Below are 26335 nucleotides of genomic sequence, written 5' to 3'. Positions count from 1 at the left end.
GCGCCGCGGGGAGCGAACAGCAGATTGCGAGCAACCAATGGCGAGGGCAAGTCGAGGTGGCACCAAATTTCCCGCAGCCAATCGGCTCGCGAGGGGGAGGAAAAAGGAGGAAAAAAAAAAAAAAAAAAAAGAAAAAAAAATAGCCAGGCATCATGCGAGAGCCTGGCCCTCGCCATCCTCCTCTTCCTCAGCATCTTTCCTCCCGCCCCCCGGCCCGCCCCGCCTCCCCTCCCGGGCACGCCGAGAGCCAAGCCCCTGCTGCTACTCGCCGCCCGTCGCGCTGACCCCACGCATCTCGCAGCGGGCAGAGGGTCACAGGGAGGCCGGGGTGCCGAGAGCCCGGCCCCGCTTAAATACCTCTGCATCCGCCTCCCCAGCCGCACAGCTCGCCCGGCGAGGGGCCGACAGCAACCGGAGTCCCGCAACAGCCGCCGCCGCCACCGGGGACATTCGCGCACCGCCTCCGAGGGACAGGGACACGGCAGCCACATGCCTGCGCACTTGCTACAGGAGGAGGTAAGCGGAGGGCTTTGTCCGCTCCTCGCCCCGTACTGTTCCCTGCTCAGGGGAACGGCCCGGGCATCCACGCGTGTCCGCGGCACACGTATGTGCGTGGCGGCGCGGGCCACTTCTCGGCCGGGAGGTGAAGACGCTCGCTGCGCTCGTAGGGCATCGCTCAGCCTCCGTCGGGAGACGGTGAATGAAACGGCGGCATCTGCTGCTGGGAGCAGCGCCCGGAGAGGCTTTGGCGAGGGGGGAACGATCTCGAATATACTGAGCGTGAAATACGGGCTTGTTTTAAAACATCCATCCAAAGCTGCTAGCAGGGGATAAGTCCTTTGCGGTATGAGGTCGTGGGGATTTGGGGAGTGGAGCGCTCTGGCTGTGGCTTGTATTTATTATTCATTTTCCGAAAAGAAAGGGCTCTCGCTTTGCAGCGTTTTTAAAACAAGTACTGCAGCAGGGAGCGTCTCTAGGACAGACGCAAGGTGAAAGCGGCCAGCTGCCCAGATGAAATGAATGGCTGTGTCTGCATTGCCAAAGCCGAGCAAACATACAATGGGGAGACAGCCCATTTTTGGCAGAAGGCAGCCTGAATAACAACCCGGCACTGGGAAGATATGTGGAGTTAGAGAACATTTGAGATTTTATTTATTTTTTTGTTTGTTTGCCTCCCGGCCGTCACACTCCCCAGGGATACAGGGGCTGATCCTGTACTCCTGCTCTCACATTCTCATCCTTCCCCATTGTGCCTGTGCTGAGGAATGGGAGGTAAACCACAGCCCCCTGCCTCGCCTGTCACCAGCACGTGGTGGCTCTTCCCATCCTTTTGTGCAGGTGTTATGACCTTCCAGGGATGGTGTGATGTAAATAATTATATTCCTTTCACCACCTGAAATGGATGCCAAGGACAGTGTGCTCAGACCACGTTCCTTGCTCTTGATGTGTACTTTGGGGCATATCCTGGAGGCTGGGAAGAATCCTGTCCCTGGGTCACACTGGACATACTAAAATACATGGGACCTGAGATTCAGTGCCCTGGGGGCCCTGGGCTAAAACCTTGGAGCTGCAGCTGGCTGGTTGCCAGGATCACCTATGCAGTGTTTGATGCTGGTAGGGTACGTGGGGGGGCGTGGAGATGGAGAGCACATCTGTTGTGCACATGAGAGCTGCAAAGTCATTCAGAAAGGAGGGAGAGCTCACAAAGATGATTTAGTTGATGCTCTCCCTCTCTCAGCTATAGACCCCAGATCGGTTCCTGTCCCATTTTCCTTGGTGGGAGCCGCAGGAGTCATGGTAGCCATGAAAGGATAAAAATCTGTGGGTTTTTTTTTCCTCCTGGTTTCCTTGGTCTCCAGCTAAAGAGCTGCTCACTTCTCCCTCCCTCCTCCAATCCCAATCCTTTCCAACAGGTCTGTAACGATGGAGCTGTTTCACAGCCGTTTTATGGTCCTTTTGATTTAAGGTTAGTTTACATGTGAGAAATGACCTGTTTGATTATATCAGTGTAATTCTAGCAGCAAAAGTATGTTGGTAAAATTCTTCACTTGTCTACTGCAACACAGTAAGAAGTTTTTTTTTTTCTTCTCTGCTGTTTTCTTTGTACTCTCCCTCTTCCTATGTAACTCTGACTGTGACATAATCCATCACAGAGGAGAAAAATGCAGTTCCAACCTCAGATTCTTATTGTGGAAGCAGCATGTCCATATGGGGAGTATTACCCGTCTAATTATACCACCAGATCTCTGCTGGGAATTTTTCCTGCATAGACAAGTCTTCGGTCTTTTGGGTTTATTGTCTTCCAGCCAAGGAAGAAAACTGTGCCTTCCTGCCAAAATGTCAGATGAGAATATCTGACACTTTGGAATGGGCAGGATTTTTATTTGCCTAATCTCTGGATGAAAAGCCATTTCTCACAGCTCTTCTTGCGGGATTGCCTCTGAATTCTCCAGCAGCTTGGAGTATCACGCCCTCAGAGTGACATTCATTAGAGAAGCAGGGAGGGTTGGCCAGTGGCTGGGATGAGGGGGCGGCCGGTCCCAGCACAGCGGTGCCTGGGCACACTGGGAGCAGCAGGGTGCTCAGCAGCATCTGGGGTTTATCTTTTTCTAGCTAGGGTATGTTCAGTTGTGGAAGGAAAAGCTGAGAGGGCTCCCTGCCTAGCAATGTTACACTTCCCAGATGTGAGGAATCTCCTGGATTTGCCAACTCCTCCCCATAGGAAGGTATGTCTGTAACCCTCTAGTTTCTGCCCTCGGGAAAGGGAGGAGCTGGAGTGGCCATGTAAGCTGCCTGGCCTGATTTGAATGCTTCCCTCAGGAAACTAGGCCATGGCGGAGCGGTGGTCCTTCATATATCCTGGCTGCCCAGGGTTCAGTCTGCTTTTAATTCGGGAGAGCTTTCTCTTCAGAAGGGAGCCCCGCAGCTGCAGGCTCTGAGCTCAGCCATGGCCTCTCCTGCTCCCTCTGGGTTGCTTCCCAGCCCTCTGTGCTGTGCAGCCCACGGCCCCCAGGCATGGAGTCAGGGCTGGGCAGCACACCCCCACCACCCACAGCCCACGTGCACAGCATCTCCGGGTCAGGCCCAGGCGTGCACTTGGGCTCAGGCCTGCGGAAGGGGTGCGAGCGCCAGCAAACACGCAGCTGTCAGGATGGAGGTGGAAATGGGTGATTCAGGGTTCAGTGACCTGTTTCATGAGGGTCAGTCCTGCCTGCTCTTTTCGTCATGCGTGCCTGCTCGGGCGGGCTGTTACTGTGCCAGGGAAAACAAGCATGTGGAGAGGGAATGTTGTGTCATGGTTACAGGAGAAAGCCGGGAGCCAGATCCAAAGAGCTCGCTTCTTAGACCTTCCTGTCCCTGCATTGGTGGTCTCAGCTCATGGGATTGCCTTCCAGTGCCTCAGTTTGCCTGGGGAAGAGTGAGAGAGGGATAAGGAGCCCAACAGCAGCTGTGAAGCAGGGGCTGTGGGGCTGGCTGGTGTGTAGGCGAGAGGTCCTGTTGCATCCCAGCCTGGATGGGGAGGCGTGGGGACACAAAGAGGCTTTCCAAAGGAGCTTCCTGCCGTTACCTTGTGATCCCTACTGGGGTAACACAAAGACGTTGGAGGCTGGGAGAAGCCTGACGATTTAAAAAAAAAATCGTATTTCAGATCATATTTCTCCCCCATCTCTTTGTTTGTTGCAAGATTTCTTTTATTTTTGTCTGGTTGCGTGCAAGGCCAGACTGAAAGCCCACCTTAAAACCGCCCACTTATAACACTGGAGGAAAATAAAAATCCTTGCAGCCTGCAAAAGAACTCACCAAACCACTGATAGATGAAAATACTGGCTTTCAAGTGTTTTTGTTTACTTTTTGCATGGTTTCCACCATTCCCTTCCTCTCCTCAGAAAGAAAAAGCCCTCTCCTTTTCACAGACCATCACTACATTCTTGCATTTGTAACCACCGATTTCTTGTCTTGTTTTCCCTTTTTCCCTTTCTTGAACACATCCATTGCCATCTCTCCAAGGAGTTCTCCTCAGCTTCCAGCACCACCACTGTCACCTCACGGGTGACCAAGAACGGGAATGCTGCTGTGAAGAAAGACTTACTCGATCATGACACCGTGGCAGCAGAACGAGGCATGGTAGATGATCTCTTTGATGAAACCTACCGTGAGAAGGAAGGCCCCAAGCCCCCTCTGCGATACGTCTGGAGGAATATAATCCTCATGAGCCTGCTGCATCTAGGGGCCATAATCGGGCTGACGATGATCCCTTCTGCAAAGATCCAGACCCTGGCATGGGGTAAGCACATTTCTCTGCTTGTTTCTCAAAATCTGCAAACATGGTTGTTGGGTGGGATTTTTTTTCTCTCCAGGATTCAAGAAGGAAAAGTAAGTGGAGGTCTTCTTTTAGAAGATGCTCAGCCAGCTTCATAGCAAGCTAGGAAACACTAGCAAGTGTCTCCTTTGAGGGAGGAGGATTTGACAGGGGCTGCCTGGATGATTAAAGAGCAAACCTCTGCAAGGGCATTAGACAAGATAGAGAGGGGAACTTTCCTCGTGCTTCAGTACTGCATCCTTGCTGGCTCATGGAGGTCCTCTGCCTGGCAGGCATTTACTATAGGAACTGGCAGAAGTAGGGGCCCAATCTTCTGGAGTATCCAACCCTCACAGGAACAGTCCTGATGCTGAGTGGGGAAAAAAAAGATCTTTAGACAAAGCGATTCTAGTCTGCTAGACTTTGGAGTAAGACACACCTGAATACAGCGCCTTCTGAGGTGAAGCACAGAAAACATTTGATGGAGCACAATGACAGTCCTGGAAAGTTAGAAAGAAAGATATTAGCAAGAGCCCATTCAGGAGTGGCTGGGAATAGAAGATACAGGGAATTTGGTGAGAGGCTGTTGCCCAAAGTAACCATTCCTATGTAAGTCTACAGATACTCCATGTGTTTGTGAGGGGAAAAAGACAAAATACAGTTGTGCTAAGGGTAGAAGTTTATTCTTGTATCATTCTTATGAGAACACAATTAGCCTCCATCATCCCAGAATTAAGTGTGACAGCTTTCAAAAAATAAAAAAGCAGCTCTCCAGGCAGCGAATTCCAATAGAAAGCACAACCAAGCAGAAGGTAGCTAGGAGAAGCTCCTTTTTTTCTGAGACCTATCCCTGAGCAAGAACCAAACTTCTTTGACTGCTTGAAAGACAGCTGGGACTGAGGCCCAAGCTGCTGGGGAGCCTCACTTTCCATGAGGCTTTATATGACCTTCCAAAGGGTTCAAGAAGCCAAACCGTTCCCAGTGGGGAGTTCTACAGATTGCATCCAGCCCTTGCCTTTCTGTGAAGCAGAGCATCCTGAAATAGGAAGCCCCAGTCATATTCAGAGACATGCTGGAATGGCAGCAGTGCTTTTAGTTTCAGCAGTGTCCCTGTGAAGTACTCTGGTGGGAGCAGCATTCTGGCCATCCCAGGAGGACAGGCCCCAGTGAGGTCCTCTTGAAGTGCACTCTTGCACTGCCTTGCTGCCCCTGCTGGATGGGACCCGGGGTGGGACATGCTCTCAGTCTGTCACCCTGACAGCTGTGAGCTATAAGCATTGCATCTGGTAAGGAGATGGCCCCCTAGGCTGCCAGACTTTGTGCTTCCCCAACTACTTAAGCATCTCACAGTAAGACGCCTGGGGATGAGCCCACTGGATGCCACAGGACTCAAGAGTCTGGCTACATCATCTGCAGAAACAGAGGCAGTGTTCTCTGTTCCCACACTGTCAGCATGGCCTTTCACAGGGATGTTATGAAAGAAAACGTTGCTGGCCTTTCCCTTGTGAAAACTTGACAGGCCTCAAGGACAGGCTGCATTTTTCCCTGGGGCTGGCAGGGCTTGGCAGGACATGCAGCCTTAGCACAACATTGGAGGAGTGTTTCTGGGCTGTCTGTGTGGTGGGGTGTCCCCTTCCCGAGCTCTTGGCTGCAGGCAGGAGCTGCTGACCTGTCTCACAGCAGCGTACTGGCAGCCCGAGTCATCTAACCCCCACCCAAACAGCTTCAGCTTTACAGCAAGGAGGAGGGTGAAGCTGAGCTGGGCCTACTATTTTAATGTCTGCTGAGATGTGCTGTTATTTCCAGTCCATCCAACCCTTCTCCTTGACCTCTCCTGAGATACACAGGTGGGCTTGAGCATCTCCATTCAGAAGGTAAATGATGCCTTGCACTCTGCTGAGCCCCGTCTTATCCTCAAAATGGTCTGTGAGGCAGTGTCCTTGCAACCATGTGCTTGTTCAGGATGCCTGTATGGCATACTATGGCACTTCTTGGGAATCTGCCCTGGTTTTTTTTCTGACCCCAGTCACTCCTCTTCCTCAGCCAGCTCTGATGTGAAGTACCAGTGGCTGTCCAGCCACTGTGAGGCACTGCATGATTCCTCAGTGGCTTCTGGAGTGACAAGTGTCATGGGAAGGGAAGAATGTGGAGTTTGAGGAACTGCATTGTTTTGGGATAGCTGAAGATCCGTCCTGTGTTAATGCAGCTGCGGTGGCTTCAGAGAGCTCCCTGTCCTAGATCACATCCTCTGGAAAAGGACCATCCTTTCTCTCACTTTGCAGGCCAGACAAGGCTTTTCCAGCACATTCTCTGGGGCTGGAATGCTTCCTTCATAAATTTGACTTCTCAACAAGGCTCCTTGCTCTCTCTTGCACTGTTCTTGTCTCAGCTCACTACCTTTTTTTGAAGGGGCATAGAGAGCCTCTGTAACTGTTATCTCATAGTCTTGCTGTTACCTTCCCAGCAAGGAAAGGACAACAGTTCCCCTTTGACACACAAAGACAGAATAGCAGGGACTTGTCCACAAGCCATGGGCTCATGGCAGAGCAGCTCTCTCAGTTGTAGTTTTGGAGCTGTTGTTTTTTGTTTGTTTCTTTGCTTAGATCATTCCTTCCTCAGGCTATGTACATGTAATATAAAATCATTGTGGCCCCAGATGTTCTCTATTGTGTCAGGTAGCTCATCTACCCTACTGTATTTTTTATAAGGAGCAATCCTGCTTGTATCCTCTTCATCTAGGCCAATGTCTCCTTGATGTTTCTGTCCCTCTGAAACCAGTTATATTGGTGACTGTGTCCTCTTTTGTTTTCATTTCTCTGTGTGCTAATTCCTCTTTGTCTCCCAAGCTCTCGAGCCCTGCCTTCATCATTGTTTGCTGTTCTGCATTGCTGTGTGCATTGTATCCCCTGATCTCTTTCTGGTACAGAGCTTCCCAGAACGAGCTGGGATTGTTGATCAGGTGAAAGCTCACCATATTTAAAGCTCTCTGAGCCCTTCCAGTGCTATGGCTTTCTTGCTGGCTCCCCTTTTTAATTACTGTCTTCTCTACACTTGACAAAATCTGGTCCAGACAATTTATTTCTAGGGACTGTGGGCAGATTTTGTTTCCTTTGCCAGACTGATTCTGGAAGGGATGGATGCAAAGGGGATGGACAGTTTCTCACTACTCACTCCTCCAAAACATGATTTGCATGTTGTCTTCCTGGCCCTCAGGTACATCAGATGGTGATAGTTGTGTTAACCCCTGATGACCCGACTCCTTGCAGTGGTGGCAGAAATATGGATTGATACTTTTCTGAACCATAATCTTGCTGGATAATTTAGGCAACAGACAGCCTGAAAATCTCCAGCAAAATGTTTATAGAAGTCTGATTCTGCTTTCCCGTTGAGCCTGCTACGGGCAGCACCTCTCCTAGTGTCCTCTCCAGGCTTAATTTGCAGGTGACGGTGCTTCTCTGCTGAGTGCAGAGGGGAAGTTCTGACTTTGCCAGACAAGGAAGTTAAAGTTTAGCAACAGCAGTTCCTATTGCTCCTTCTAAACACTGTTCCCCTTATGCTGCCTGCATGTGTTTCCTTACTATTGATTCATTTCTCCCGAGAGCAGCAACTGTTTGCTATCCTCACAACCTGGCTAGGTTGGACTGGGAAGCAAACAGAAAACAATCTAGAACTGTAGCTTTCCCTCCGTCCCTCTAAGCAGAAGCCCAAGGACACCTGTGGGAGGAGGGACAGCTCTTCATGTAAACATCCTTGATGGCTGAATGCAGGTGACAATGCCTTTAGCACATTCCTGGCTTCCCATCATAACTTGAGGTCTCAGTCTGAGCCGCAAAGAGGTAGAGGCTATTGAGTCATAAAAGCACAACTGAATTGAAATGTTTTTTGATTCATTTTTTTGGGCTGCTGAGTGCGCTGTACTGCCAGTGGTCATAATTCTTTGTATTTCATTTGAATGGGTCATTGGCAACATCACCTGGGATGCTGCAAATACAGTGTCTTCTGGATATTCTATACTGCAAAGCCACAGTCATGTCACGGTACTGAACATGACACTGAAACCTCAGTTGATGGAGTTCTTCAGTCCTTCATTTGGGGGAGCGTGACAGGGCAGCTATGAAAGCCTAGGCTACTTCATCTCACTTTCCCTGTTTCCTTTCCAATTCGCATCCTAATGAGTGATCTTGGAGAAGCTCTTCTTCGTTCCCTGCAAGATGCTCATTCCCTAAGTCATAGTCATCTGTTCAGGGGGACGAACCCCCTGAATCATCAGGGTACTGATTCCTCTGTTCACCAACATTTTTTTTGATTGTCCATATCCTGTTCCTGTTCCATTTATCACGGTCATAATGTACCTGTCTGACAGAGCTAATAGCCCCCAGGAAGAGTTCAGGTTTCTTTCAGTCTGTGTGCCCATATATGCATAGCCAGATAACCAGGTCCTTTCCCACAGCACACTTCTGCTCCTTAGATAAAGTACAGTTATTGTATGTGGGCAAGATGCAAGGCAGCATGGAGTTACAGTTAGTTGCAGGACAGCATGTGAGAGAAAGGGACGCCTGAGCTTAGCCTATAAATAGGGCCTGTACTCACCTAACCTGGTATTTACTTTCTAGCACCGTTAAAGATGATGAAAGATTGCACAGTTCCATTTCCATGCCCAGTTCACCCTTAACTCACACTTTCTTGCCCCACAGTGGGGAGCTGGGCTACTTTCCTAGCAAGTTACCCCCTACATCCTTGATCCAACATCCACTGCAAGCCACCATTGTATTTTTTTCTATGGACTCCCTGTTTGGTGTTTCTCATAGAGTATGTAGAGGTTGGAGAGGTATTGGTCTCAGCTCTGGTTTAAACTGCTTGTCATTCTTGGAGATCTACCTCAGCTGCCAAGATGTGCACAGTAGGTTACCCAGAGGTTTTATGAAATCTGCTTTGCAGGGCATAGCAGCCTTTGCCCAAGGGAGAATGATGGTGTGTCACACTCCTACCACTAATAGGAAGTGTCTGCAACATCCAGAAGTGGGTTTAGTTGTTATTGCAGAGTCTGATATTATTCAAATCAGAGTCAAAACCCTGGATTATCTGAATGAAGGAACTGATTTTAGTCATGTTACTAACAAAGCATTTTCTGAATTAAAGATAAGCTTGGTAAGATCCATTTGGCTGGAATGAATGGTACTGTCAAGTGTACTGGTGATCATTATCAATGGGCCTACTTCTAGGAATAAGGAGCTGTCTGCAGGATTAAGTGAATTGGCTGAAATCTGCAAATTTCTGCCAATGATGGAGTTACCTTTTGGGAAAGCAGGAAATGTCCCTTCTCCTAGAGCTCCCATTAGATTGGTAGGTTAGATATTTTTCTAGCCAGCTCAGACTAAGGAAGGGAGCAGAAGAGAAGCCTAACTATGGGCTTGAGCTGTCCTCCTAAATAACTCTAAGATAATCTACTACCTTCAGGTTAAAAGAATGCAAAAGAGTGACAACAGGTGAGATAGGGAAGTGAAATCTTTGATTGGGAAATATGGGAGGAACGGGGGAAGCCACTCCCTGGTAGACGCATCTGTTAGATGCACCTCTCCTCCTCCCAGACCAAGCCTATCTGATGAGGGAAAATGCTTTGTACTCAAGTAACTGCACTCTCAAGTTGATATATTACTGCCCTAGTATATGCTTTCCATGGGTTCTTCTCTTGAATACACAGCTTTGAGGGAAGGTTTGCCTTTCTGTTGCTTTGCCTGAAACTGTGGTGCAGGCTGACTTGCTCTAACTGCTCCAATGCTTTCATTTCCTCTCCAGCCATTCTGTGTTTTGTGTTGAGTGCTCTGGGGATAACAGCTGGATCTCACCGCCTCTGGAGCCATCGATCCTACAAAGCCTCACTGCCCCTGCGGATCTTCTTGACTATTGCAAACTCAATGGCCTTCCAGGTAAGCACCTGCTCTTTGTGTGAAAACAAGTCCTCAGAAAGAAGTGCTCCCCTGAGTCTGTGTTTCAGATACAGGGCACAAGATGATGACCGGTTCCTCTCTCCTACTGCCTTTTGTTAGCAAGTAACCTACCCTTTCCATCTAACATTGTGGTGCTGAAGTCCATCTCATTGCCTTCACATTGCCCCTTCAGAGGGTAACTGTGAGATGAACCTTGCTAATGAGATGGGGAAGGACTACTCACCAAGGTCAGGGGTAGGAAAGCTCTCCAAAGCAGGAATGTACGCTTCCCTCAAGTGCATTCTCCAGTTCTTGCCTTAGGAGGATCTGTGAAGGAGGTGTGGATGTGCCAAGTGCTCTCCTGCTATTTGAGTGGCCTCACCCTCCTCTTTCTGCGCTGCTGAAAAGAGGGGGGCACATCTGCACAGACTGGGGAGCAAGGCTGTGGAATCTACTGCTGCAGAAAGACCAAGCACTTGAGCATTTAGGGGTAGGCTTCTTTGATTTTGGAATAACCAAAGGAACAACCTAATTTGAAGTCATGCCACTAGCTTGCAGAGAGTCATCCCAGAACAGTGATGTTTCAAGGAGAGAGGCTTGGGCCCATTCTGAGTGGCCCAACTGACTTGGAGGCAGCTGATAAACTCCTCAGGATATTGCCTAATCACTCATGAGAGCACTTCATCATCTGCAAAAGCAAACAAGCAGGGCAGTCCTTAGGGACTGCATGAAGTAGCAGAGATGGCCCTGAAGAAGTTAGAGTGAAAACCCTAATTGGATTGGCACAGAAAAATTATCAGTCCCTCCTGTTTACTGCTGTGGAGCAGCTCTAATGGAACTCCATTCTCCAACTGTACTAGAGAGGACTTCATACAGGATAGCTACTGTGTAGGAAGTAGTGGGTTATATGGCAGGCTGTAGCACTTTCTGCTGGAAGAAGGTGCACAGAAAAGTGCTGGTACTTTGCCCTTAAGTAATTTTCCAGCTGAGGTGTGGGGAGAAGGGTAAAGCCCAAGTGGACCAGCTATTTTAGAGCCACTGTCTCACTTTGTTCATTGTGCAGCCATAGAGGATATAATCGTTGATGTGTAATCAGAAAAGGGAGGGAATGTTTTCTCCAGTCTTGGAAAAGTTTCTAAAACACCATTCACTTTCCTATTCTCTGTTAGCACCAAATTAGTTTTTCATGAAGAAGAGGAAAGACCAAGCTGTTGATTCCAGCTACTGGTCCAGTACTCAGCATGGGAATGAGCTGGGTTGTTGTGTATTGGACAGTCCCATACAAAGACCATCCTTCACATGGTTGTAGGGCAGAAGAGGGAAAGAATTTGCTGAGTTATTGCTATGGGGAATAGACAAAGATGAGAGACAGACAGATATTCCAGCTTCAATAGGAACTAATCCAAAGTTTTACTGAAAATTCAATACCATTCCTCTTGAGTTTTTTCTTTTAATAGTTACTCTCAACGAGATCAAGAGAAGGTTTATTTGCAATTTACCTCATTCCTGTTGTTGACAGCAGCTCTAAAATCGGACTTGTAACTATTCAAGCCAGAAAAGATCATAGATTGTCTTATCTGAGGTCCTCCAGAGAATGCCTGTCAGCTGATCAAAGACCTGCGGCTTCTGGTTTCAGAGAATTTGAGCCCTATCTGGCTCTTCCATTGTGAAGACTAGATAGCTGCAGTGCAGCAGAAGCTCCTCTGGTTATAGCCTATAAGCTGGAAACTGCCAAGGAGGGAGGGTTCTCTGAAGCTTCACCTGCTGACCTAAGAAAGTCAAGGTTGCAGCTAGGGCTGGTCCCAAGCTAAGGTCAGTAGAAAAGAGATATGCTAAAGTTTGGATCAAGATTCTGAGTTTTCTGCCTTGAAATCTCTGATATGTGTTTGTACACGTGGTGTGAAAGACAAAATAGTACCGTGCTCTAGCTTGAAGGCCTGGCCTCTCTACAGATTTGTGCCTGCTACCTCCAGCAGAAGGCATAGTTCATAGAAGCCCTATGTTAGTAACGAGATTAAGGAGTCTCTCAGAGACTCCTCTAACAGAGGAAACAGAGAAAATAGAGATGTGCATAGATCTGTTTCTTGCTTTCTAGGATGCTGTAATACATGGCTTTAAGCAAATTAAGATCTTGCTGTAGAGGAATGAGTACAGGCTCATTGAAATCTATCCTTAAAAGTGGCCAAAGCAAGTGTTTTGTGATACAGATGATGAAAGCTTTGACATTTTTCAAACCATATTGATTTCCTAGCTCAAAATGAATGGGCAAATTTTGGTAACTCTCATTGAAGTTGTGTGTTTATTTCTAAATCTTTTAAGATTGCTTGATTAAAAAAAAAAAAAAAAGTTTAAAAAAAGGATTGCCCCCAAGTCAAACAGATTTGGCAATCCCAGGAAAAGTAAGGCAGGCTGACCCATGGAAAATGTCACTGTAGAGTGAAGGGGCAGGTTGATCAATACCTACTGGCAGCTCTAGGGACATGGTCAAGAGACCAGTGCGTGCTGTGTGAGGGAGGAGGCATGAACTGGCCAGTTAGGACTGGGTGTTGTGGGGTGGGGGAACAAACAGAACCAATCAAAGCCTGTGATGCTGTAGAGGATGTGCAAACCAAGATCTAAAATTAACTAATTAAAAACAACAACAAAAGAGAGTAAAAGAATTAAAAAGAAAAAAGAAGCAGATGCTGAAGAACAAAGAAGATCCAACCTCTGCTTTAAAAGTCAAAAACCTCAAATCCTAAAGACAGAACGACTAATACACATTCACGTCAACAGGATTTTGTAGGCCCTTTTGTAACTTTGAAGGGAGCATCTCAAACCTTAGCCCTAAGTTTCTGCTCATCTTGCCTTGCAGAATGACATCTATGAGTGGGCCCGGGACCACCGTGTCCATCACAAGTTCTCTGAGACAGATGCAGACCCTCACAATGCTATGCGGGGCTTCTTCTTCTCCCACATCGGCTGGCTGCTGGTACGCAAACACCCAGATGTCATAGAGAAGGGCCAGAAGCTGGACCTGAGTGACTTAAAGGCTGACAAAGTGGTGATGTTCCAGCGGAGGTAAGTAGTGGGGTGTGGGATAGAGTGGGAACCCCATAAGCGAGCTAGGGAGCTCCTTTGGTGGACTGTGAAAGGAGGTGGGATGTCATGCGAGGAATGTGAGTCCTTGGTCTGCCTGAGGCTTTGCCATGGGATGAGCTCTGTGAGAAGTCAGCTGTGCCTCTTCTATAGGAAGCATTTAGAAGCTGGTGCCAGGGTTCCAGCCCTCCCACACCCCTTTCTCACCTTCCAGCCTTGTAGCATCTCACTCATGGGCTGAGTTTCTTACCACCAGCCACTTTCATGCCTGCTTGCCCACAATCCCCCTGCTGCCTGGGCTGGCCCAGAACCCACCTAAGAGTGCCTCTGGGCCATCCCTGGAGAAACTGTGGCTCATGTTCCAGGTCATGCCTCTGCCTCCCTCCCATCGGTCTGCTGGAAAGAGATGAAAGATGAGTTGAAAATGGGGACATGAGAGGGGCAGTCACTAAGAAGGACAGTCTTGATTCATTTGTGCCTCCTGTGTGGAGTGTCTGTCATCTGTCTGGGGCTGTACTGGGGCTCACCTTTGGAGAAGATAAGCTTGTCACCAGGGCTGCTCTCCTACTTTTTGTGAATTTTGCTTGTGGATCACCAGAGTGGCTCAGCTTCCCCTACTCCTATCCTTCCAGTGTGAGAGACCCAGTATGCTCAGCTATTTGAACAGGGCAAGCATCCTCTGCTTGCATTTGTCTGTGGGGTACTGGCAGACAGGGCCAAGTGCAAGGAGGAGATGCAGCACTTGGCCAGAGCTGGAGAACAGACTTTCCGTGGAACCTTCTGCAAATGTGGCACTGCCTTATAGAGACCAGCATAGCTAAGGGATAAATGGGAGATTGGGAAAAAGGCAGCAATTGGTGTCTGGACTTACTGTGATGGGGACATTTCTACATATGTGTGGCTGGGACATATGTGTGGCAGGAGTTTAGTCCACATCTCTTGCTCAGAGGTAAGACTTGGAAGTCTCCAGCAAGGGCTTCTGTGCACCCAGGGTAAAATATATGGGACTCAGCATTGAGATATTTCTGCACTTGATTTTCCCTGTATGACTCAGACAAAAAAATCTCCCAAGGGAGGACTGAACCAGCCCTGCATCTGCCACTGAACAGTTTCCTCCTGGTCCCTTCTTTTCCAGATACTACAAGCCATCGGTGGTGTTGCTGTGCTTCACGCTGCCCACTGTAGTGCCCTGGTACTTCTGGGATGAATCCATCATCATCAGCTTCTTCATTCCAGCCATCCTGCGCTACACCTTAGGGCTCAATGCCACCTGGCTAGTGAACAGTGCTGCTCACATGTTTGGCAATCGGCCGTATGATCAGAACATCAACCCACGGGAGAACCCACTGGTCAGCGTGGGGGCCCTAGGTACGTTCAGCATCCATGATTTTCACTGCTGGTGCTGCAGCTGTTTATGGAGATTTCTGTGAATCCAGGTGTCCTCATTTCCCCTACATCATTCCTCTCCTGCCCTGCAGCTTTTGTATGTGGACGTGTTTCCCAGTCTAGTCAGTGAGTACATAAGGGCAGTGGGGTTATCAGCTTCCACTAGCCTCTCTGCAGCCTGGAAAAGACTCTGTTAGACTTAGCACCTCCTTATCTCAATAGCAGTTTTTTTATTTACCTTGCTCCAAGGTCTCTCTGCCCTGTTTACCAGACCAAAAAATTTGTTCTGCAGTCTCAGCTTATCTCTCTCAGATTTATCATCTTAAAAACCAGCAGATGCGTATTTGGATGTGCTTTTAGCGTGGCCAGTGATCTGGGGCTACTAGAAGATGAGACAAGCCAGATCTCGTGCATTTTCCCAAATTCTGAGAATCAAGGAAAGTATATCCTAGCATTTGCCCATATCTGTTCCCCTAAACTCAAATCTCAGCTGCTGTACATCCCTGTATATTACAGTTGCTGCACTGATTTCCATCACTAAAAGATCTATTCTTAAGGTTTTAGTAGAGAGGGATTTTTACTACAGAGAGCCAGGGGGCAGGAGCAGGAGTCCAGGCAATGTAATTGGGCATTGAAGCCCACCTTAACACTCTCTAGAGCAGAGGATAACTGGCTTATGTAGATTGCTTAGTAGAGGTCTCTCTGCATTGCTCCCATCTGGAAACACCTTCTCGATTTTGGCGTTAGGACTGTTAATTGGCCTCTCTTGGTTTGTCATGGACTTGATGCAGGTCTGTCAGGTAGCTCAACCTATACTAGAAGGTGTCTTATTGTGGCAGAGGAAAATCCATTAGGATTCCCCCAATTTATTGGTGCAGTCTATGAACAAGAAGTTTTATAGGCTCCTGGCTGCATGCTCATTTTCTGCCAAAGTCTCCTAAGTCCTCTCTGGCTGTCACCACCTCTTTTGGGCCAGCACAGGCTTCCTCTAGTGCTGGACTATTTCCAAATGAAATGGGGCAAATTCACAGAGGAAAAACTGCGCTGAGAGGAGAGAGCAACCTAGAACCAATCCAGAGCCTGTTGGAGGGCTGTGGTGCTAGGGCCAAGTGAAAGGGGCCCTAGCCTAGAGCTCTTCCCATCTTCTCCTTGGTCTTGTTTTGCAGGAGAAGGTTTCCACAACTACCACCATACATTCCCCTACGACTACTCCACCAGTGAGTTTGGCTGGCGCTTCAATTTAACCACAGCCTTCATCGACCTCATGTGCCTCCTGGGGCTGGCCAGCGATCGCAAGAAGGTCTCCAAAGAGGTCATCTTGGCCCGGAAAATGCGGACTGGAGATGGGAGTCACAAGAGCGGCTGAGTTCCTACTCCCCTTCGCACACACATCCACACCTCTCCTTCCTCCTTTTTCTCCCTTTCTCCTTTCCTGATCCCTCTGAACACGCTGGACAAAGGTTTAATGTTCTGTTTACTAACTACTGAATAATGCTACCAGTTTGCTTACGATAATGATAATGAGTTTTAACCTCCTCCATGGTGTATTTTACGTGATGTATTTAAGACCTGGAGCTCTGCCTCTGTAACACCAGGCTACCCCTTTCCCCCTCCCCTGTCCCTTTTTGTTCTCATTTCTAATTCCTCTGCCCTGTCTTCTGCTTTACTTCATCCCTGCCTCCCCAGGTGGAGGAGCTGATGGGAAGCAGCCTGGGCCATTGCAGCCCTCTGCATACCACAGTGCTGAGGGATGCCCATACCATCCAGCTGAAGAGTTAAGCCAAAGTCAGTGTGACCATCTCCCCAAAATTCCCACCTCTCCTTCCTCTGTCCCTCCTTTCTGAAGGGCTGCTGATGCTTGGCATGGCTAAACTGCTGTCTGGGATAAGCAGCCCTGTCCCTTTCCCTTACTGTTGGGTGCAGAGTGTGGGGAGTGGTCTCCTCCCCACCTCTCAGCCCTCTGGTGGTGGGAGGAGAGCCCCAAAGGTGTCTGAGAGCTCCAGGCAGGTCTTGGGTGGTTTTGTTGGGTGCAGCCAAGATTTTGCCAGCAAATAGGATGTGCCAAAACTGAGAGGGGGAGAAGGATGTAAACCAAAGCTTCACCACTGTATTAAGCTGCTTTACATGCTGGAGGAACAGTGTCCCCACAGATGTCCTGTTGTTTCTGTGTGCCCCAGGGTCTGGGTGCAGGGACACAGGAGATAGGGCTGGTATGGCGAGGGAGCACCTGTGTGCTCAGGAGGGTGTGAGGACATCTTGGAAGACTTACAAAGCATGTCTTTCCCTCTGCATGGGCTCTCGATTAACAAGTGCCTGACAAACACTGAGATGGAGCAGGGTGGCAAGGAGCTGAGGGGGTTTTGCAGTCCCCAGCTCCCTGAGGGATGGGGATGCACTCTCTAGAGAACACAGGAAGAGAACGCAGCTCCTCCTTAGCTCCTTAGCTTGTTTCCTGGCCCCCTGTGACTGCCAGCCTGCTGCTCAGCCTGGTGAGCAAGCTGCTGTCCCGCTATGCAGGCAGCGCGGGTGGTGAGGCAGCGCAAAGGTCGGTTATATCACCCGGGCCTGAGACAGCGTGGGCAGGCAGCTGAAGGGCGTGTTGGGAAAAAGAAGTTCCTGTGGGTGTTGTTTCCTGTAAGCTGCACAGACTGCAGCAGGAGTTCAGGCAGTTGGATCGTGGGCACAGTGGCCCCTCACCAGGCTGAATGTGCTTTTTTTTTTTTCCTCCTCAGCTTCCCTCACCATTATCCACTTTTATTTTTGCAATTAGTTGTAGCAATAGTATCAATTATGTTGCTTAAACACATGGATGGAACCGGAGGAAAGCATAAGAGGTGACAGGAAGGGGTAACATTGGAGCAGATTGGCGGCATCCCCCTGGTTCTGGGGGCAGCTCATCCGCCTGGCCCCTTGCCACGCTCCCTACAGAGCAGCCTGGCAAGCCTCCCTGCAGCCAGCTGCTGCGGCTTTGCTGCTCCGAGACATGTGGGAACCAGGACAGCTTTGCAATGCTCTCTGTAACTCTCTTTAGCTCAGGACTCTCCTCTCCTTTCCCCTCCCTGCCGCATCCTTGTCACTGCTCATCAGTAGGATCCTTCTGCTCTGGGGTACCAGGGCTGATGTGATCTCCAGCTGAGGGCTGTGACGTGGAGCTCACAGCATCCCAAAGGTAGCGGCACCAGACTAAAGGCAACATCCTTACAGCCCTGCTGCTTTGTTGGGGTCAAAGGGGAGAAACACCCTTAGCTCTACAACTGTGGGCTGCCTTCACCAAACCCCTGTGAACTCCTTAAAGTCTCCAGAGAGGATGAGGTGCTCCAGACAGTCCTGTGAAGGGGGGAAGGTGAGGAGAGCGATTACTTGCTCTTGGTGCCCTCAGCCTGCGGCACGACATACCCTGTGGCAGATAAGTGTGCGTGACATGCTGCAACAGCTCACGTCCTCCCAGCAGAGAAAGCAGGGCCTGACTGACACCAAGGGTTCCTTTTGAATTTCAAGTGCTGATTTGGGTCCAGAATTTGGAATTAGGGTGGAAGCTGAGGAACAGTAACCAAACAGTCCTGGTGTTTGCCCAGTCACTTTCAAGGTGGATTGGCAAATATCTCTGGGTGCCTTAAATCTTCCTTTAATATACATAGAAGTATTGACAGCTGTTTGCTGTTTTTTGTTTTGTTGGTTTTTTGGGATTTTTTTTTTTTTGCTGAATTATGAACATTTGAGGGGTTTCTTAATTATTTAATTGCCTACATTGAACTGTGGGTGCAGGTGATTTTGAATGTACTTGAGTTAGAAATTTTTGTTAGATTAAGAAACAGATAGAACATTTTAGGTAGACTTTTGTTTGATATATATATATATATATATATATTTTTGGTGGCATGTTTGTATCCTGGATGCATCGTCTGTATGTTCACTGTAAATGAGTCTGTGAGAGGTAGAAGCGGATGAGGTGGCAGCAGAGCCGTTCCCTGAGCCCAGGTGAGCACCTGCCTGCTGTGCCATCTGGGACAGTGTCATGTCATGCCTCAGTTTCCCTGCACAGGGCTGCACGCTGCCCACAGGCAGCGGGAGGGAGGCAGCAGCGCACCATGTGCACACTGGTGCTGGAGGAAGCACTTTCCAGGCCCGTTCCCAATCCCGGTGGTATCACAGAGAGCAAGTGTTGGGTGCTCGGGGAAGGACTGGAGAGCTGAACCTGCACGCTGCCTGAGCTCTGTCACTTGAGAGTAGGGTACAATTTTTCACAGCTTAGGGATTTCTGCATAGTAGTATCTCTCTGTTTTGTGTACTGGAAAAGGAAAAAAAAAAAAAAAAAAACTTTTTGAAATAATTTCTACTAATATGGAAACAGACATCTGGTTGTGCTGATCTGAAATTTTATTTGTTCATAATAAAAATGTTACTTTAAGACCTGTTGGACTTCCAGCGTGACGAGCGGGACTGGACTAAGCACGAGAACTTAGGAGGCACACTGTCACCCACGCCTTTTGCTGAGCTGGCCTCAGCAGTCCTCATGGGTCCCTGCCAAAGTGGGATATTCTGTGTACTTGGGCTAGAAGATGCCAATCCTCAGTCCTGCTCCCTCCCACTGTTGGCAAGGAAGGGGAGATCACCCTCTGCCTCCGTAAGGGTGCTGAGCAAACAGCTCATGATGGCTGCTCCCTCCCTGCATGCCTGCTGCCTGCGCCGCGGGTTACTGCAGGTTACCCAGCTGGGCCCTCTGCCAGCACCCGCGGCCGCCGGCCGTGCATGCGGCACAACACGTAATACCGGCAGCCCGGCCCCACGTCACACGAGTTCATTCACCTCGGCCAGGGGAATTTTCCTGCTGCTGCCGGCCCTGCTCTCCCCCTTACTTTTAGAAGCTGGAGGGAAGTGAAAGAAAAAGGGGCAATCCCCCCACCAAATATCACTTTAATTGCTGGTTGCTTCTCTCCTGCCTCACCCAAGCACCCTTCAGACAGAAATGGGGAGTGAGGCCCACGCTGCGTAGGCCCAACTTGCTCCACTTGGATGCCGGGTGCACACAGCACGGAGGCACTGCGGCCCTGCACACAGCGTGTGGATCTGGGCACAAAAGGCCCATGCTCCGCTTCCCAGGCTGAGCTCCGGCCGGCCACAGCGCTCTGCCCCAGGGCGGGGGGCACAGTGGGGGCTGCATGGCTGCTCTGGGCTGGTGAAGTGCTGCTGCTTGTCATATCCAGCGCTCTTCTCATTCAGCACAACCCTCTGAAAACAAACGATGCAGAAGGCCCATCTCCAACCCCAGTTATTCAGAAAAGCCTAAAAATAAAGTTAATGATCCCTCTGCCTGCGTTTCACGAGAGCAGAGCTCAGATCTCTGCCTCTCCCTTTTTCTCCAAGGCTGTCATTAAATTCCCTGCCCAAAGTACACCTTCCGGCCCTCTGGCGCTGCCAGCTCAGCACTGAGCTCGCTGCCTGGAAGCGTTTTAAAGCGATTCCTGTTCCCCCTTCTCTGCGTGATCTATGAATTCGGGGTGCCATCCCGACGCACCCTAACTCTGCTTTTTTGTGGATCTCCCCTCCACCGGGCTCGGACGGGTTAAGGAGCTGCTGGGAAAAGAGGGCAGAGAAACAAGCGACCGCTTGTTCGCACCCACCGGCGGGAGGGACCGAGGGCGCAGCCTGCGGGCGGCCAGGTGGGGGGCTGCGGGCACGGCCCCTTGCATCCTTGCTTCTCCGTCTGTCCGGGAGCCCTCGGCACCGGCCAGACCCGCGGACACGTGGATGCGGCGGCCCCCCTCCCCAGCCCCCGGCTGGCGCAGCCCTGCGCACGCTGCTCCCGCCCATTGGCTGAGCCCAGCCGCAACGGCTGACGGTGCACAAAAAAAAACAACGGGGAGGTGGGGCAGGCTGAGATTGCCTGGAGGTTACTGTCGGTCAGCCCACGGCCTCCCAGAGCGTGACGGCCCCGGCTGTTTACAGCAGCCCGCAGCTCCTGACCCGCGCAGGGCCAATCGGCGGCTCGCCTGCCTTGTGTGATCCCGCTTAGCCCAATCCGCGGCCCGGCCTCTGCGTTTCGGCTCCGCTTGCGGGGCCGCCCTCCCGCCGCGCCCCGGGCCCCGCCCGCACCCGGCTGCAACGCGGCCCAAACACGCGGGGCGTGCAGCGTGCTGCCGCCGGAGCCGCCCCTTCCAGTTCCCGTGCCGCCCCTGCTGAGCGCGGGCCCCTGCAGCCCAGCGCTGCCCCCGACCTGATTGCGGCGCGTGCTGAGCTCTGGGGAGCGCGAGCCCCTGTGCTCGTGCATGTCTGTAAACTCATGCATACGTGAAGCTCAGTGTCCTGTATACGCACGAATGCTGTGCTGTGGATCCGGTCTCTTTGTTGCTGAGCGCTGCCGTTGCTTCTGACCCAGCCCTCCCTGGCTCAGAATTCTTAACTACAGCAACCTGTCAAACTTTTATTTGTCGTTAAGCTATATGGAAAACCATAGCGCTTTGCAGAACAAGCAGGATTTCATAATGGAGTGACAACAGCTGTGACATGACAGTTTGGCATTGTAACAAACACATCTGCTAATCTCACGTGGTTTGTCTCTTTTGGTTCTCCTAAAATAGCTTTTTGCAAAACCCTGCTCTCTGGTGCTCCGTCAGCAGTGCTGCCCACCCTTCTCTAGGTCACCTGGGACCCGCACTTGGTGCGTGATCATTGTGACAGGCAGTAACATGGGGAGACTCACGGCCCTAATGTTGTGCTTCTGTCTTTTCGAGCTGATGGATTAAGCAGCAATGATGTAGATAACAGCTATTTAGCTGCCATTTGATCACCTGAAATAGACTCAGCATGACCCTGAATCCCAAAGAAATGATGCTGGGATACGTTGCTCCTGGGTGACCACCAGGAAGTGCATCATTTGAAAACTGAGGTAAGTGATGTCAAAATCCTGGAAAGTTACAGCTATGATGGAGGTTCCAAGGCCCTCCCACCTCCAGCAGGTGAGGATGTCAGGCCGTGCTTCGCTCACCTGCCCTGAATTCTCTTCTTAAGGGTAAAGGGGTCCAGGAAGCCTGGACGCTCCTCAAAATGGAAATCTTAAAGGCACAAGAACAGGCTGTCCCTGAGTGCCGTAAGGTGAGCTGTAGGGGTAGACGACCAGTGTGGATCAGCCAGGAACTACTGTTGAGACTGAGGGAGAAAAAGAGAGTCTACGTCCTCTGCAAGAAGGGACAGGCTACTTGGGGAGATTACAAGGAAGTAGCTAAGGTATGCAGGGAGTAACTAGGAAGGCAAAAGCCCAACTTGAACTCAGATTGGCCACTGCAGTAAAAGACAATAAAAAATCCTTTTATAAATATATCACAGCAAAAGAAGAAACAAGGATAATTTTCATCCTATACTTGATGCAGCAAGGAATGCTGCCACTGAGGACAAGGGGAAGGCTGAGGTCCTCAATGCCTTCTCTACATCTGCCTTTAATAGCCAGACCAGTTATCCTCGGGCATTTTACACCCTGATCTGGAAGTGTGGGATGCTACTCAGAATCTACCCCCAGCAATTCAGGTAGAGACAGTCAGAGAGCTTCTCCTCCATCTGGACTGTCACAAGTCCATGGGACTGGATGGGCTGCACCCTTGGGTGCTGAGGGAGCTGGCAGGGGTGACTGCCGAGCTGCTCTTGGCCATGTGTCAGCACTCCTGGTTAACTGGAGAGGTCCCAGGGGATTGGAGGGTTGCTGATGTGACTCCCATCTACAGGAAGGGCCGTAAGGAGGATCTGGGGAACTATAGGCCTGTTAGCCTGACCTCGGTACTGGGGAAAGTAATGGAGCAAATCATCTTGGGTGAGATCACACAGCACGTGTGTGGTGTCCTGGGGATCAGGCCCAGCCAGCACAGGTTCATGCTTGGTCGTGCTTGTTCATGCAGGTCATGCTTGACCAACCTCATCTCCTTCTACGACTGGGTGACCAGACTGGTAGATGAGGGAAGGGCTGTTGATGTAGTCTACCTCGACTTCAGCAAAGCCTTTAACAACAGTCTCTCACAGGCTTCTTCTGGGGAAACTGGCTGCCTGTGGTCTGGGCAGGTATACACTCCTTTGGGTAAGGAACTGGCTAGAGAGCCTTGCCCAGCTGGTAGTGGTTAATGGATTTAAGTCCAGCTGGTGACCCGTTTCAAGTGGTGTCCCCCAGGGGTCAGTACCGGGGCCCATCTTGTTTAATGTCTTTATTGATGACCTAGATGAGGGGATTGAGTGCACCCTCCGTAACTTTGCAGATGACACCAAGTTGGGAGGTGGTGTTGATCTGCCTGAGGGTAGGGAGGCTTTTCAGAGGGATTTAGATAAGCTGGATCACTAGGCTGAGGTGAATGGGATGAGGTTCAACAAGGCCAAGTGTTGGGTCCTGCACTTTGGCCACAACAACCCTCTGCAGCGTTACAGGCTTATGGACGAGTGGCTGGATGATTGTGAAGAGGAAAGGGACTGGGGGTGTTGGTTGATGCTCGGCTGAACTTAAGCCAACAGTGTGCCCAGGTGGCCAAGAGGGCCAACAGCATCCTGGCCTGCATTAGAAATAGTGTGGCCAGCAGGAGCAGGGAGGTGATCATCCCCCTGTGCTCAGCACTGGTGAGGCCACACCTCGAATATTGTGTTCAGTTTTGGGCCCCTCACTACAGGAAAGACATTGAGGCCCTGGAGCGTGTCCAGAGAAGGGCAACAAAACTGGTGAGGGATCTGGAGCACAGGTCCTATGAGGAGCAACTGAGGGAGCTGGGATTGTTCAGTCTGGAGAAGAGGAGGCTCAAGGGAGACCTCATTGCCTTCTACAACCTCCTGAAGGGAGGTTATGGTGAAGAGGGATTTGGCCTCTTCTCCCAGGGAACGAACAGGACCCAGGGAAATGGCCGCAAGTTGTACCAGAGGAGGTTTAGGTTAGACACAAGGAAAAACTTTTTCTCTCAGAGAGTGGTCAGGTATTGGAATGACCTGCCCAGGGAGGTGGTGGAGTCGCCATCCCTGGCAGTGTTCAAGAGGCATCTGGATGAAGAGCTGCGAGATATGGTTTAGTAGCTTGTGGTAGCAGTGGTAATGAGAAGATGGTTGGACTAGATGATGTTATAGGTCGTTTCCAACCTTGTGATTCTATGAATTCCCTGCCAAAATTCCTTCATCTCAACCGAGGGCTGAAGTATCTCTTGTCACTGGCAAAGATGGAGGGGGCAGGTTTCAACCCACTAACGCAATTTTAAAGTGATGCATGAGATCCACGCAGGTTAAATAAGCATCTTTTATAGCTGAGAGAGACAGGGAGGTGGTTCCCAGGGTGACTCACAGCAGCAGCCTTAGATACCCAGTTTGGAAAAGGGTGAATCACCTCCTACTGGTGCCTCTCTGCCTTTCAAACCCAGATACCTCCATTGAGTTGGATGAGGCTGGTGCAATGGGCCCCTCTCCTGGGTGTTAGTGGTGGGAGCCCTCAGCCTCCAGTAGTGACCCCCAGAACACAATGAGCAACATCAGCTGCTCTCAGAGCAGTGGCTATGGCTGTGGCTCATATCATCCTTGTTTGGGAGCTAAGGAGGTTCAAAATGCCCCAAGAATTACCGGAAATCTGAAAAGCCGAGCTGAGCTTGACTGATAAGAGTTCCTTTTTTGTTGTTTTTAACACAGGAGATGATAAACTTCTGGAAAATGTTGCCAATGGGCAGCCTGCATCAACACGTGCCATGCTGGGAGGGCTGAGACTTGCAGCAATGAGCTCCATAGCAGGCTAAGTATGGGGCTGTGCCCTCCAGCAACCACACACCCCAAATTAGCATAATGTCTGATGGTACATGGTGAGTATCCCATCTTAGGGAATGGAGCTCAGTGTGCCACTCCCAATCCACAAGCCCATCTCAAACCCGTAAATGTGAGCATGCTCTTTGAGCTAATGAGCACACAACGTACTGGGATTGATGTGGTGGAAGAGATTGTGGACCCATGAGAGTCTTCAGGAAATATCAAGGCTCTGTAAAAGCACTGCTAACAATGCACCAGCTTTGCTTTAATGTTCGTGTGCAATTTATTTTCTGTGTTTATGAAAATTTTGTCTCTCTACAATTCCTGTTTGGCTGCATCACGTGCAGGCAGAGCATTAGGGAGTGTATGAAAAGAGCATAAAAAATGGATGTTTTCTCTTTGCAGAAGTCAGCTATACCAGAATTAGCTTTCATTTGGATTCAGGGCAAACCTGAGAATCGAAGGAAAAACCCATTGGTCGTTTCAGATCTATCTGCAGACAAAGAGCTGGGATTTCCCGGCTGTCTGTTTTCTCCAGGCTGTTGTCTCTTTCAGTGTTTTATTTCCTTTCCTTTTGATTTGGACTTCTTCCATTGTAACAAATGTAATCAGCACTTTTGCACACAAACACAGCTGAAAAACCTTTTCCAAGCAAAGGCCAGAAACATTTTGTTTTGAAAATACCCAAACCAGAATGCATTGATACAGCACAATTTCCCCCCTCCTCGTTTTTTTTTTTCTTCTTCAGAATGCTGTTTCTGGTTTCTGGCAGCACATCAGTCCTGCAAGAGGTTCCTTGGGTGGAATGGAGCTGCTCAGGAGCTGATGCAGGTTCACACCCCTTGGGCTGGGCCAGCCTGGAGCCTGAGTCACTCATCATGAATTTACTTCTCACTCTGCTATTGGCTTCTCACACATACTGGGCAGGTCTCCTAATCCTCCTGCAGCTGGCACAGGTGATGCTTTCCTGCTTCTCACATTTTCTGCTGAAGTCTCTGAAAGAGAGACTTGACATGCAGTGTCTCGCACAGGGGAGTAGGGTTTGGTTGGGCACATCAATGGCTGTGATAGGGACCTTCTGTCCCGTCTACTCCACTTGGGGTTGAGCTGCCCGTGTTGCTGTGAGGCTGACAGGGCCTTCAGCTCTGCCCCCTGACAGCCCAGCAACACAGTGCTGAGCTGTGCTGCAGGCAGATCCTGAGCAGCATGAGTGCTGGGGGGATGTCTCTTTGCCCTTCAGTTGCACAACAGCGATACATCTCCGTTCCACATGGCCAGTGAGTACAGACATTTCTAACCCAAATGTTTGCCTGGGCACAGCATACAGTGTCAGTACCAGTGGCCTCTGACCCTCTCTGGTCTGCGGGAGGCAGGTCAACTGCCTGGCCTCGTGGCACCAACTCAGTACAAAGGGCAGTAGCACCATAATTATGGATGCTCTTGCTGTTCATTGCCATGCTCATGTGCAAAAGACTGCTCAAAGCACATCAAACAGTATATATTTACTGGGCTGGGATTAGGCATTGTATCTCTCATGCAAACCCCACTTTGGAGCACACTGGCCTGTTAAATGCAGTCAGCTCCCCTCTGTACAATGACTACTGAGGGGAAAGGAGCTGTTTGTGATCATGAGGGACCTCTGTGCAGTGAGAAAGAGGGCAGTACTCATTCAGTGTGTTAGCTTAAAGATAATCCCTTTGCCCCCTTAATTTAAATATAATTACCCCATCATCAGTGAAAATAACCGAGACACCCCTGGCAGCTGGCATCAACAGAGCACCTCCCAGGAATAGCGGAGCTTTACAGCTGCTGAAAATCTTCCTCTTTGCTCCCGTGTTTGGAAATAGCTTTTCCATGGCTGAGAGAACAGGGCTAGGCAACTCTATGGGGGGAGATGGGA

The 26335-nt window shown here is 50.0% G+C and overlaps 1 protein-coding gene across 1 annotated transcript; it reads left to right on the top strand.

The window, feature by feature from the left end:
* Positions 1–260: 260 nt before the first annotated feature.
* On the top strand, positions 261–19099 carry SCD (stearoyl-CoA desaturase). The gene is made up of 6 exons (XM_042863330.1): positions 261–516; positions 4009–4285; positions 10097–10227; positions 13082–13287; positions 14441–14673; positions 15858–19099. The coding sequence occupies exons 1-6, from the start codon at positions 490–492 to the stop codon at positions 16055–16057; spliced, it is 1074 nt and encodes a 357-aa protein (XP_042719264.1). The 5' UTR covers positions 261–489; the 3' UTR covers positions 16058–19099.
* Positions 19100–26335: the final 7236 nt, after the last annotated feature.

The sequence above is a fragment of the Lagopus leucura genome, unplaced genomic scaffold (assembly GCF_019238085.1).
Source record: "Lagopus leucura isolate 7727_CA_CO unplaced genomic scaffold, USGS_WTPT01 Super-Scaffold_739, whole genome shotgun sequence".
NCBI classification, from domain to species: domain Eukaryota; kingdom Metazoa; phylum Chordata; class Aves; order Galliformes; family Phasianidae; genus Lagopus; species Lagopus leucura.
The sequence above is the reverse complement of the archived record's forward strand: the minus strand, read 5'-3'. Positions and strand labels throughout refer to the sequence as shown.

What these genes read in the sequence shown, in the direction of transcription:
- SCD (XM_042863330.1), top strand. Translation starts at nt 490, where the DNA reads ATGCCTGCGCACTTGCTACAGGAGGAG. An exon ending in CAAACTCAATGGCCTTCCAG is followed by an intron (nt 10,228 to 13,081) that starts GTAAGCACCTGC and finishes CTTGCCTTGCAG; the next exon opens with AATGACATCTATGAGTGGGC. An exon ending in GTGGTGATGTTCCAGCGGAG is followed by an intron (nt 13,288 to 14,440) that starts GTAAGTAGTGGG and finishes CTTCTTTTCCAG; the next exon opens with ATACTACAAGCCATCGGTGG.